The sequence below is a fragment of the Leucoraja erinacea genome, chromosome 28 (assembly GCF_028641065.1).
Source record: "Leucoraja erinacea ecotype New England chromosome 28, Leri_hhj_1, whole genome shotgun sequence".
NCBI classification, from domain to species: domain Eukaryota; kingdom Metazoa; phylum Chordata; class Chondrichthyes; order Rajiformes; family Rajidae; genus Leucoraja; species Leucoraja erinaceus.
In genome coordinates this window covers 9463899-9477489 of record NC_073404.1, presented here as the reverse complement: position 1 = coordinate 9477489, position 13591 = coordinate 9463899, and the positions used below count along the sequence as shown (strand labels likewise).

Below are 13591 nucleotides of genomic sequence, written 5' to 3'. Positions count from 1 at the left end.
AAAATAAATTGCTTATTATTAAGTTTGGCTTTTTGTCGTATGCTTGCCACTGAACTTAGAATACACTTCGAAGGCAATTCAACAACAAAGTATTAAATATCATGACAGAAAAGCAGGCACAGTCCAAAGAGACCTGGATTTGAGAGATTTTGGATGGACACATGGAGATATGTGGGGACATTGAGGGCGGCACAATGGCACAATGGTAGTTGCTGCCATACAGCACTTTCAGCGCTAGGGATCCGGGTTTGATCCAGACTACGGGTGGTCTGGACGGAGTTTGTACGCTCTCCCAGTGACCGCGTGGGTTTTCTGAGATCTTTGGTTTCCTCCTATATACCAAAGACGTACAGGCTTGTAGGTTAATTGGCTTTCTATAAATATAAATTGTTCATAGTGTGTAGGATAGTGTTAATGTGTGGGAATTGCTGGTCGGTGTGGACTAGGTGGGGCTGAAGGGCCTGGTTCCACGCTGTATCTGTTGATTTTGGCTTCATCTTCGGCAGTTATTGTGGGGCAAAGGGCCTGCACTTGTGCTGTACAGTTCTATGTTGCATAAAAGGAAAAGATTAAAAACAAATGAACATGGCCAATTAAGGCTATGTTGGGGGAAATAGACTCCCCTTTAAATTGGCAATATTGCTCTCAGAATATAACACTCTGGTCAAAAAGTAATACCAGTTCAATATGCTAATGGTGTAAATTCCCCATGAATAATTTACACTCCATAGGCCCGCATCAATGCCATGGAAAGGCTCAACAAAGCAGCGGAATTGCTCACATGCCATTTGCCCGATCAGTGGTTTGAACATAAATGTTCAAGTTGCCTTTGGTTCTACTTCATTCTCACTGCCATCTCCAAAAAGTGCAATTCTGGTCTCAAAGCAACTCCCTGACACTGCTGTCAAGCAGCTTGCTATGCGTGGGAAGGAGGAGGATAGTTTGTGCCAATTTCCTTCAACTTGCCCTTTACTTGGAAGAAACAGAGTCAGAAGTGTATATTAACATGCACCATCCCATCGTACTATTCTGGGCATACTCAATGTCCTCAGACTCAAATCGCATACTTATTGGTAAAGACAGACCTTGCCTTTATGTTGTTTAGGATATGTTGTAATTTGCAACATAGGAAAAATGGTACAATTATACATACATTTATGCTACCAAATAATGAAAGGCATAGATAGTGGATGTGGAGAAAATATTTCCAGTAATGGGAGAGTCTAGGGCCTGTCCCACTTAGGCTATTTTTTAGGCGACTACAGGCTGTCGCCACATGGTCGCGGGGGTGTCGTCTGCATGGTCGTGAGTAGTCTCCTCAGTCACCTGAAGAGTCGTAGCGTCTTTCTGGTCGCTGCTGGATTTTCAGCATGTTCAAAATTTATCAGCGACAGTGGGTTGATGCCAATGAGCGTAGCTTGACTTCTCCTGACGTAGGTTGTCGCCAGGTGATGGAGGTTGTCACCTGGGCTGACGGGTGAATTCCATTGGCGACTACCTACGTCAACCGGCGACATGTACCGGCGACTGAACTGTCTTCAGTTGTCGCCGACAGGGTCGTAGCTCTACGCGGGTGGACGTCGGTTGAGTTCGGTTGTCGCCTGCATGGTCGTAAGTTGTTGTAGGTGTAGTCGGAGGTGGACGTCCTAATGGGTCGCCGGTTGTCTGTAGCTTGCCGTTGACTAGATGGTAGATTGTTGTAGCTTGTCGTAGACATTGACGTAGGGGGGTCCAGTCATCGGCGACTTGCTACGACTATGGCAGTCGTCGGCAGTTGCCTAAAAAAATTGCGTAAGTGGGACAGGCCCTTCTAGGACCAGAGGGTTCAGCTCCGAACATAGCTTAAGAATGGAGAAGAGCAATTTCTTTAGGGTAGTGTATATGTTGGAATTCATTGCTACAGACAGTTGTGGAGGCTAAGTCATTGGGTACTTTTTAAGTGGAGATTGATACATTCTTCATTAGCAAGCGCGTCAAACATTATGGGGGAAAAAGGCAGACTAGGATTGAGAGGGAAAACAGATCAGCCATGATGGAATGGCAGAGCAGACTTGATGGGCCCAATTGCCAGATTTGGATCCCATATCTTTTGATCTTACACATTCACCATGAAATGCCGAGGTTATTTTTAAAACCAAACTTGCTGTTAATTATGGGGCACATTTTGGTCCAAGCCGCTCACCCTCCCCACCCCTTCAAAATAGTACCATAGGATCTTTAAATGTATCTGAGACGATAAGCAAAGGCCTTATCTATCCTTCCAGCTGAAAGATAAAGCCAGCACAGCATCAATTTCTGGTATTAGAATGCCTGTTTTATCTGGCTTAGTTCTTGAAGTAGGATTTTACCCCATAGATCGTACCCAGCTAGTCACAGGCTGCTATTAATGTACAGAAGTACTGAGTCTTTGCTTTGACAACTTGGAACACCACAGTATTGATTCACTTTCTCTGCAGCTTGTTACGGGCACCTCTTGATACCGATGGTAAAAGTGAGGTACACACTTTCTCTTTTTTGACAGGTGGGGCATTTACATGCTAACAGCTACTTCGAACGATATGCAACAGCTCCAATGTACACTGGCATCATCCCAGCACAGAAACATTCACTCAGATTCAATTTATAGTCAGAATGCAGGCTAGCCCTGGGGAGCCTGGCTCTGGCTCACTTGTATAACCACAAGGCAGTTGCCATGTGTTGATTTGTAATCCTTGTAATAATAATCTACAACATGTTAGATTGACAGCATCAATCTCACACACCCACACAAATAAAACCAAGATTGGACCAGCTTGTAGTGTCCAAAAAAAAAACAAGGTCTGCACTGAGCATCCAGCCCCATTCCCACTCCGACTTCAATCTACATTGCTCCAACAATGTACAACACAAACTCGGGGTGCAGCATTTCATTTTGACTGGGTACAGCGCTACATTTCATATGAAGTGCGCAGGGTTTCACTTTTTTCCACATCTGTGGCTTTCTCTTTGATTTAAATTAGATTTGTCCCTTGACTATTGTGACTCTCCCTAATCACAGGCATACTCTGTTCCCTGTACCCCTTCTCCTTTCTGTATTTAATATACCTTCTGAAAGGTCCTGAGCTTGATTGAAAGATACAGCATTGATTACCCCTTCATACACTAATTCTCTGCTATCTCACTTTCTCATACACTCCCTCCACACAGGGGCATTTTGCAAAGGGCAATTAACTTAAAACTCCATGTCTGTGGAAGGTGGGAGGAAACCAGAGCATCTGGAAGAAACCCATGCAGTTACCGTGAAAACATGCAAACTCCACATATATAGCATCAGGGGTCAGGATTGAACCAGGGTCTCTGGCATTGTGAGCAAGCAGCTCTGAGCTGTGCTGCCCTATAATGTCAACTTTGTTTCTCCATTGAAGCCACCCAACCTGCTGAGTCCTTTTAACATTTTCTATTGTTTCAGATTTCCAGCACCAGCTGTTTTTTGCTCCAGGATCTTGTGGTCCTGACAGGGTGAATGTGGGGAAGAAATTTTTCATAGAAGACTATAATTTTAAAAATGTTAATTTTTCTTTACCTTTCAGGAGGATCGTAAGTTTTTGAAATTCTTTCTCACAATGCAGTGGAAGGACGTCACTGAATGTTTTCAAAATGGGTGTAAAGATACGTGAAAGCCTCAAAAGTAAACAGGGCTGTGGAGTTGATGATCCAACATCTTATTAAATGAGGGACTGAGTGGTCAAGTCTTGCTCCTGATTCTTATGTTTATATCAGATGTTAAGTGACACTTCTCTCAGCTAGATGCAAAATATAGTGATAATTAAAAGCCATGGAATTCACTACACTGTAATCTAGCTATGTCAGTAAAAGAAAATACAAAGCATTGTTAATACAAGTTAACTACCACACTACTTTGTGGCTCTCTCAAATCCATACAAATACAAGAATTAGGATAGAACAGTAAGGTAGTTCTGGTTACCACACTACAGCAAGGATGAAGAATTATTCTGAAGATGGGTGCCAATCTAAAACATCATCAATCCATGTTCTTCAGAAATGCTGCCTGACCTGCTGAATTATTCCAGCACTGTGTGTTTTGTAAAGTTGAATCTGCAGTTCCCTGTTTCGACACGATTCCATGATACTTTATGGAATTTTACATGACAGCCCCTCTCCCTGTACATTATTTGTAAATAAAAGAACAAGAGACTGGATTGAGTTTAAGGCAAATAAAAAATGTAGGATTAAAACATTTCCACATGCACGCGCACACATTCCTGTAGGAGGGGCATTGTGACCACAAACAGGTATTGTACACACCATGTTTTGTTCAAGAGTGAAACCCAGGCATGATTTATAATTACATCCAAACGCTCCAAGTGCACAGTGACTAGGACCACACCCGCTATTAGAGCTCAATGTCTATAAAAATGTGTGGCCACATTACCTCAGGTCTGTAAGGAAACATCTGGCTCTACTGGTATAATTATCTGAAAATAGTTGGAAAGATTTCTGGAAGCCAGAACAAATTACTGATTTCCATCTCCATTTTGCGATTACAAGAGGCAGATGATTTCAGTGTTGCATTTCCATGCGAGCTCATGCTTTGAATTCAATGATTCAGGAGTAATGTGCTGTCAGAGTGCTATGTTGGCCAATGCTCTCGCCAATTCTGCTCACCTACATTATTGCTGTTTTGTGGGATTTCTGTGAAAGGCTCATTTGCAAACAACAAAACAATTTCCCCCACAAGCCACTGAGGAGTTCTCTGCGGACACAATGACTCACACAAATAAAATGTTTCCTTTCTTAAAACCCATTAACCCTTCATTTTGAGCTAAAAATGTTCCTAGGTCCACTGGAAATTATACCCACCCCTTCTCAGAAACAGCAGACTCGTAACAGTTTGTATCTTACAGTTTTATTAACAAAAGTGCAGAAATGTGATCATGTAAACACAATGGAGACAGTATTTAAAATGCAACAGTGAATACACATTACAAATAAAGCACAACAATTCTAACTGTACTTCACAGTACAAGGTACATCACATTTAGACAGGATGTTGACATGCTCAGGAGAAGCTGGGTCCACAATGAAAGTTCAGTACTACCAAATCAGTACTTTACTTTCTAATACATGGATAGACTGCCTGCAGTGGTGTAACAGACGTTGATAGAATTCCAAGTTCCATCAAATGGGGAGCATCCTCAAAGCACAGCATTGAAGAAATTCACAAAACCTAATATATCTTCTAAAAGTACTCTTTAAAGCAAAAGAAAAAAGCTTGGCGAAGTTATATACATTGCAGGCACATAATAGTTGTGGGGGAAGCAGAAGAAAGGTAGACAGGGCTGTTGAATTGCAGAAAAAGGTAGCGCTGCTCGAGGAAGCTAATCACTGGTTACCCACACACTGTCTTTCAACAAAGAAAGGCTTGCAAAATACCAAAAAACCAAAGCAAGAACATTAAAATCACACCAGACCAGTAAGTAGAGATGAAAGAAAAGGGTCCCACAAAGAATCGTCTTTTGTTTTGTACACGTTGACCAACCTAATAGAAAAGGTTGGAAAGACTAGTTTCTTGTATCAGCACCCAATAAATATTGAATGTTTGATGTGACAATACAATTAATGACTGGTCTGCAGCAGAGATGTTGTAAACTCTGAATTTACAGAGGCCTACAAATTCTCCCAACTCAAAAATAAACCACAATCACATAAATCATGTGCTGTTCATACAAAGGATTTTGGGTGGGAGCATCAAGCAGACCAGTAAGTAAAACCTGGGCAGGCATTTGCTGCTGATCGAAAGCCATGAGCTCTTAACTTTACTAATTGATTCAAATTTGGGGAATACTCAGAGGAAGGATTCTTATTGTTTGGCTGGGGTGAATTTGCAAAGGAAACCTGCAAAATCATGGGACTGACTGCACAGAAATTATTTGACAGAGAAAGTTAAAATAATGGTTGACAAAAAGCTACTCAAAGGCAGAAGTTGAATAAATAAAAATGGTACTTAATCTGGAAATAAATAATTTTATTGGGATGTTTTGCTTCAATCTTGTGCCAGAAATTATAACTGAAACAATCAAGTGTAAAATTGACCAAATTAACAAGTGCAGCTGCAAAACATACCCAACTTCGGTACAGTTGCTCATTTTTTGAGGACATCAGTTTGCTTGATGTTATAACACTACAGAGCAGTAGGCCACGTTTTTCCCTACTGGGCTTCACTCCACACAAATGATAACAGTGGCGAACTAGAAGCCAAGTGTAGCAGGAAGTTTGAAATGAAAATATGTACAAAGCACCACCACCATGCATCATCACAAACAATCTGTTAATTTCATGTTAATGTTGAAGACAAGGCAGCAAACGAACTTGCCCACTGAACTCATATTCACTCTGTGCAGCTTTAGTGGGGTCAATGGGGCAGTACTTAAATACACCATTTAGTTCATGTTATAGCAATCGTACAACGTCACTCGTGCTCAGATAACCTTGATAAAATACATGTTAGGTCAAGGCCAGAAAGCAAAGATTTGACATGCATAGATTAGTTGGACTACTTTGGAGCATTTATTCAACTATTGTGTCCATCAAGTTTGAAGAATTAAATCCAGGGGCAGGGATAATACATAACACCTTACTGTATACATGTCTAATCATGAATCTAATACTATCCAAGTCACAGCGAACACAAAATGGTGACTCAGCTTTTACCAACCAATAATCCCACTTATTGTTTTGTTAGTCTGCTGCAGTCGATCAGTCCAATAACACAGGGCACAAAATCATCAGTAGTAAAACACCATGGTCTAGAACAAGCAAGTTTTCCTCTTGGGTACACAAGAGCAAGGCTTGCCGATTGCCCTTTGGCAAGTTCACAATCTCAGCTACTACTCACAACCGCTACCAACCCACCATTCACCCATCTATCCCAGCTCAGCCTGGCCAAGTGCCAACATGGATCACTGCTCAGCTTCTACAAAACAGGGGCAATTTAGAAGAGGACAGGGTCTGTACATATGTTTGTGTCAATGGGTCTGGGAGATAGACTCAAGAGCACAAATTGAAGAGGACGTGACCTATAACAACTTTGTTCTCAAAAAACAAACCAAAGCTTCATGAAATGTAACTCGCAAGTTGCTTGAAAAAGGTTTCAGAAGAAATGTTAGGGCAGAACAGCTGACTGCAGCCGTGCAAAAACTCAAGGCTGAAAATGAATCGATGATCTAAAGTAGATGTCATTAAAGCCAGGATGGGCTACACAGAAGAGGTTTCTAAATGCATAACCAAGTACTGGGTGATGTGATTAACTTTGCCCCCATTGAAGAAAATAAAAGTCAGTGCAATGTTTACTGGGATCAGCACACAGCTGGTATAGTAGTGTATGAGTGACAGACGAGCATCAGTTTTCACATAGGACGTTACAGGTTATTTCCTTTAACCTACTATTAAAGATGGAAAAATCTTTAGCAGGTCCCCATTCTCTTCCCACGTCTCCGCTGCAATTTGGATACAAAATATTTTCCAAGGTCCTTATGATCTGTGGAAAAAAAGAACAAATATCTCTCATGGAACATTAAGTGGTTGGATTAAGTAGCCCACTCTACTTCCTGCCCCATTGAAAGGGCTGTCACCACATTGTACAGTAATTGTCACTGCATAAGTGCCCTATCCATCACACGTACTGACCTCCCCACCAGCAAAAGGGATCTATAGGAGGCATTGCCTCAAAAAGGAAATCAGTATCAGAGACCCATACCGCCCTCTCATTTCACTTCTACCATTGGGACGAAGGTATAAAAGCATGAAAACCAACCAGCAGGTTCAGGAATAACTTCTCAACAACCATTGGGCTCACCCAGAGAGTTGTGAATCTGTGGAATTCTCCGCCTCAAAATGCAGTGGAGGCCAATTCTCTGGATGCTTTCAAGAGAGAGTTAGATAGAGCTATTAAAGATAGCGGAGTCAAGGGATATGGGGAGAAGGCACTGATTGTGGATGATCAGCCATGATCACAGTGAATGGCAGTGCTGGCTCGAAGGGCCGAATGGCCTACTCCTGCGCCTATTGTCTATTAAACACTATATACACGATATCTTTGGGTGCACTAAGGACTTTGGAGTTTTGGGGTTATTAATTTATTGAATTTTTGCTTATTATATATTACTTATTTATATTGCGTTTACAGGCCGGTTGTGCTACTGCAAGAACTTCATTGTTCGGTTGTCGGCACATATCACAATAAACACTCGACAATTCAACCTCCACTTCTGTTCCCCCTCTGCAAAGCAGTGCTGAGCTTCCACTGTTGCTTTACTGCTGCAGATCCCCAGGTTATGCCCTTGAACATTAAGCAAATGTTACGAATTACCAAGCATTTACCCAAAAATTGAACACCAAAAGAGCCAAATGCAGCAGGTCACAAACTAAGGTGCACTGAATTGGCTCTTTTTTTTTAATGTAATAAACAACATTGTCCAAGTTTACACACACTTTGAGCCAGATACAATAGTGTGAAACATCCATAAAACAGGATCTCAGCAAGCACAGAGTTTCTTCAGAGGTGGGACGTGCAAATCAGCTTTCACATTTGCCTACATTAATACTGAATGTGCTTTCTGAACAATAGGCTGCAAAATAATTTGCATTTATAAAGTGGATCCCCCACAGGAGTGTATTCAGAATAAAATGGCCATTGAGCTAAGAGAAAAACAAAACTGGTTTTAGGTTACAGCCATTTGACCTTCTGGGTCCATGCCAGAACCCAGTGGAGTCGTTTTCTTATAGCACCTTTCACAACCTTAACACATTATACAGCCTTTAAAGTATTTCTGAAGGGTAGCCACTGATGTAATCTTGGAGAGAGAGAGAGAGAGGTAGATTTCAAGGAACTTTATAGAGACAGATGTTGTTATATGGGGATCCTGTGGGATAATATGTTAAAACTGGTATGAAGGAGAAAAAAAAGGAAAAAGAAAAAAATCAGGTCAGAGATGACAAAAATTTTTTAGAGGATGAGGGCTAGCAGTAAATTACAGGGAAAATGAATGGGAATGAGAATTTTATAAACATTGACATTAGCAGAATGGGATTCACTATAGGCCAATAAATAAAGGGATGGCACGAGTAGGATTTGGCTAGTTATGATAAACGGCAGCAGAGTTACATGACTTCAGGCTTGAGAGGCTGGCCAGACCCCAAGCCCAATGTTAGAGGCACTGATGAGGGTTTCAGCATCAGATACAAGGAGCAGGGATACAGCTGGGTTTTATCACTGGATAGGTAATTGAAGCCTAGATCCTGCTCAAATAGGAGAGCATGGTTGTGAACCAATTTGATCTAGCTTGCTTGGAGCAGCATGAAAAGTGTGTGTCAGAGGCTTTAATTCGTGTGTAAATGAAGGAGATTTTGGAACATTCAAAGCTAAGGTTGACAAATAAAAGCCTCAAGACACTGCAGATGCTGGAATCTTGATCAAAATCAGAGTGCTGGAGGAACACAGTGGGTCAGGACTCTGAGGAGGGTCTGGACAGGCTATGCTTCAGGTTGGGGCTCAAGTCTGGGACAAGGGGAGGGTCTGTATATTATCAGCAAACATGTGGAGCATGAGGAGTTTTCTGATGATGCTGCCAAAGAGGAAGCATGTTGATGAGAAGGCAGCAATGCTAGGGCCTGGGTAGATACTGTAGGACTGGGAAGGGAACCATTGCTGAAGATTCACTGACAATGAACAACTAGATAAGAACGAGAGCAGTTCTGAAGAAAGCTTCACACTCAAAATGTTTCTCCCTCTACAGATGCTGCCTGACTTGCTGAGTATATTATATTTTCATTTCAGATAAGATAGAGCTTGTATGGACTGTACATACCGTAGCTGGGTAAAAACGAAACTGAAGTGGTTTAAACCCACCATTGTAAGAAATATTGGTCAATTTAGGAGGCTACAACAAATTCAAAGATCTGTGGAAAGGCTGTTGTTTGAGGAAGAGGATGGATAGGGCAGATACCAAAGTGGGAGCCACAGGGAAAGAGAATAGGGAACCACAAACGTCAGCTACCATTGGGGAATTTTCATTGGTGGGTGACTACAGGAAAGGTTGACAGGTGATCAATAGTTTTGTGACAAAGCAAAGTGGGATCTCACCCGATAGGTGAAAAATCTCAAACTTGGTGACTGATGCTCATAAGATTTTCCCTTTTCGGAGTTGAGGATGCAAGGGAAGGGTGTAAAAGGACTACATACAGGGACAAAAAAAAAGATGGTTATCTTTCCACCATTTCAAGGTTATGATGGATTGTGTGTAATTGTTTAGCTTGAGTGCAAGAACTTGTTTGGAAAGGCCTGGCCACGCAACACAAATGCTTGAATGCGAGTTTGTTGGTGTTAAAAAGCATTATGATGGGGTATGTATCAAGGGCAACAACTGGTAAAGGAGAGCTTAAGGATTTGACTGAAGACAAGACAAAGCACAAGGCCAAAAGTCACATCATCCGGACTACAAGCTGCATTTGAAAGTGCTATTAAAGTTGTCTCGAAGGAGCAGTTTTCTCCACTTTTTAAAATGCATTTCTAAATGTTACAAAAACATTACAAAATCTTTTGTCAGCATGTTGGATGTTGTTGGGCAGTACAGGAGCTTAAAATAATCATGAGGAGCTGTCACTTACCGCTCCTTTTTTTCTCCAATGACAAAATTGGCACTTTCAGAAATACCCAAGTCACCTGGTTAAAGAAAAAACATCTCAATTTTCTTCCGGAGACACAAACTTCACCATTCATCAGGCAGGCAGATAGAGAGGAAAGTGGGTCATGAGCACTCCTGTGGCTCGAAAAGGTCAATACAACTTGGAGGCACATCCCATGGGGGCACGGACACAGCCAGAGACACTCACTGCTCACACACTAGCAGCAGCCTCTGTTCCCACTTTCTTACATTTACACAAAATGCTGAATTGGTCAGCAGAAAAATATTTAATTCCCCTCCTGTTTCAATCAGCGTTTTACTTCTGTACAGCTGTCAAATAACCAGGATAGCAGCTTCCCAGCAAATTGTGCAAAATAACTCCAGTAAATCCGCCTTTTATAACATCTTTCCATGCTAAGCAGAGCTGCTAGAAGCATAGAAACATAGAAAATAGGTGCAGCAGTAGGCCATTCGGCCCTTCGAGCCTGCACCGCCATTCAATATGATCATGGCTGATCATCCAACTCAGTATCCTGTTCCTGCCTTCTCTCCATACCCCCTGATCCCTTTAGCCACAAGGGCCATATCTAACTCCCTCTTAAATATAGCCAATGAACTGGCCTCAACTACCTTCTGCGGCAGAGAATTCCAGAGATTCACCACTCTCTTTGTGAAAAAGTTTTCCTCATCTCGGTCCTAAAAGATTTCCCCCTTATCCTTAAACTGTGATCCTACACCTGTGCTACAGGTCTGTTGGGAAGCAGTTTGCATGTTTAACGAAAGATCATGATAACAATCACTCCCCTCCCATCAGCCTGAGAGCACCAATTGATTAGGATTTTCATGTATCAAAGTAGCTTCTGCATCAGTATTGACCGATGCCCTTTCCCTCTCTACATTTCCTCCTCTACCAGGTCATCCAGTAATGTTTTCTCAGATAATACACTGGGAATGGGGATTGCTTACACTTGAGCCTTGGAGCCCAGCCCCATCCCCAGTCTAAAGGAACAGACACTCTACAATGGATCAAGCTCTTTCAGATCGGGGTAGAGCTGGGCCACAGGGACGCCCAGAGGGCTTCACTGCCTCCTCCTAGTATTTTGCTTTTCTGACAGTGTGTGGCCTGTCCCACTACAATGATTCCAAAGGGGGTAAAAGACCAGTCAGAAGGCCATCATTCTTACCATTTTCCATCCCGGCTTTTAATAGACTTCCAAACTTCTGTTTCCTTGCAAGCCTCTGTTTTTACTGATTTGCCCTAATTTACCTTTCAGTCTTGCTTTGCCCAGATTTAGCTTGGCTGCTTTAATCTTCCAAAAAGCATGGTTGAACCTACTCTGGCCTTTTGATGGCCATTCCTTCAGTTAAGGCAAAGCAAGACACTAGCCTCCAGGATCTTCCAACACTTTATATCCTACTGCAGACATTCTCTCAGCACGGTGCGGTGTGCTGGTCGATGAGGTGTCAGTCAAGAGAACTGCTTAATCCTGATCGTGTTTGACCTTTTTGAATATTGCTGGAGCTGCACTCCTCTGGAAAAACAGTATTCGATTGCACAGAAGGTGGGTAGGCATTTTGGAAGACAGCATTCTGAAGATACACCACTCTGCATGAAGAAGTTTTTCCTGCTCATCCTAACCAATCTACTTGTTATTTTGATACCATGGTTCCCTATTTATTAGGTCTTCAGCCATGCATTAGGAAGCATCCTGCCTTTATCTCTCTTGTTGAGCCTTTTAACAATTCTGTATGTTTTAGCAATACTACCATGCATTTTTCCAAGCTCTGACAAATTATGGTCTAGCCTCCTCAGTCGATAAGCCCACCATTTTAGGGAACTAAGCTAGTGAATCTATGCAACACTCTCTCTGTAGCAAATATATATTTTTAAGCAGAGGTCAGAGCTGAACGTACTCTATCACTGCATCTTATTTTCTGAATAACTAGAAAAACTGGTGTGGATATGACAATCATGGCACATTCTGTCCTTATTACAGGGCATTGAACTTTGTTTTCAATAATATACTGGAGACAAGATGATCAATCTCCAACTATTTTCATTTATGCCAAGTAAGACTCCAACTACCCTCCCCCACCCCCACTCCATCCCACCCTCTCTCCAATTCCCACTGACTTCAATTTTACCAAGTCATTTTGCCATCAAACTTGGACAGCAATTCGAAGCTTGCTTCTGGAATCCACCTTTCTGGTCCCTGGATAAATTGAGCCATCTTGGCAAAACCCAAACAATAGCATTAGAGAGCAATTTATTAGCAAGTGCACCTTGACAGCAATGTTAACACCCATCACTTTACTGATGGAGAGCAAAGAAGCAAGCTGCACTTGATTTATTCTGCTTTTTGTGGAGTGATTCACCTCAACAATTTTCTAGATTGGTGCACAAATTTCAGTGTTGTAATTAAACTGTATCAGGATGGCTAGAGACTTGGTTCCAGAGAGCAAAGCTTTGAAACTAGACAAAATGGTAGGTCACAGAATCAGAGTCATACAACACAGAAACAGGCCTGTTGGCCCAACTCATCGATGCCTACCAAGATATCTAAACCCATGTTCCTCTTAACATTATCCATCCATGTACCCAAATGCTTATTAAACATTGCTCTACTTCATCTTCCTCTGGAAGCTCATTCCATCTGTACACCGCCCCATGTGAAAAGGTTACCCTTAAGGTTCTTTTTAAATCTCTCCTCTCTCACCTTAAATCTATGACCTATAATTTGTAGACGTTGGGTCACTTAGTTTTGCCACTTGGTTCATATGGAGACCCAAGTTCCAATTTTAAAGATACAACGGACTGCAGATGCTGGAATTCTGAATAAAAGAGAGTTCTGGACGAACTCTGAATCAGGCAGAAATGTCTGTATCCATCCATAGATGCTGCCTGACCT

General features: G+C 41.9%; 1 protein-coding gene across 9 annotated transcripts in view; it reads right to left on the bottom strand.

The window, feature by feature from the left end:
• Positions 1-4890: 4890 nt before the first annotated feature.
• trim37 (tripartite motif containing 37) overlaps positions 4891-13591 on the bottom strand; it is a 76048-nt gene continuing 67347 nt past the window's right edge. For all 9 annotated transcript variants that reach the window (XM_055657664.1, XM_055657655.1, XM_055657658.1 and 6 more), the window contains 2 exons: positions 10666-10720; positions 4891-7537 (listed from right to left, as the gene is read on the bottom strand). In XM_055657664.1, the coding sequence (XP_055513639.1) occupies positions 7531-7537; positions 10666-10720 (62 nt within the window). In that variant the 3' untranslated portion in view covers positions 4891-7530. The remainder of the gene's footprint in view (positions 7538-10665; positions 10721-13591) is intronic.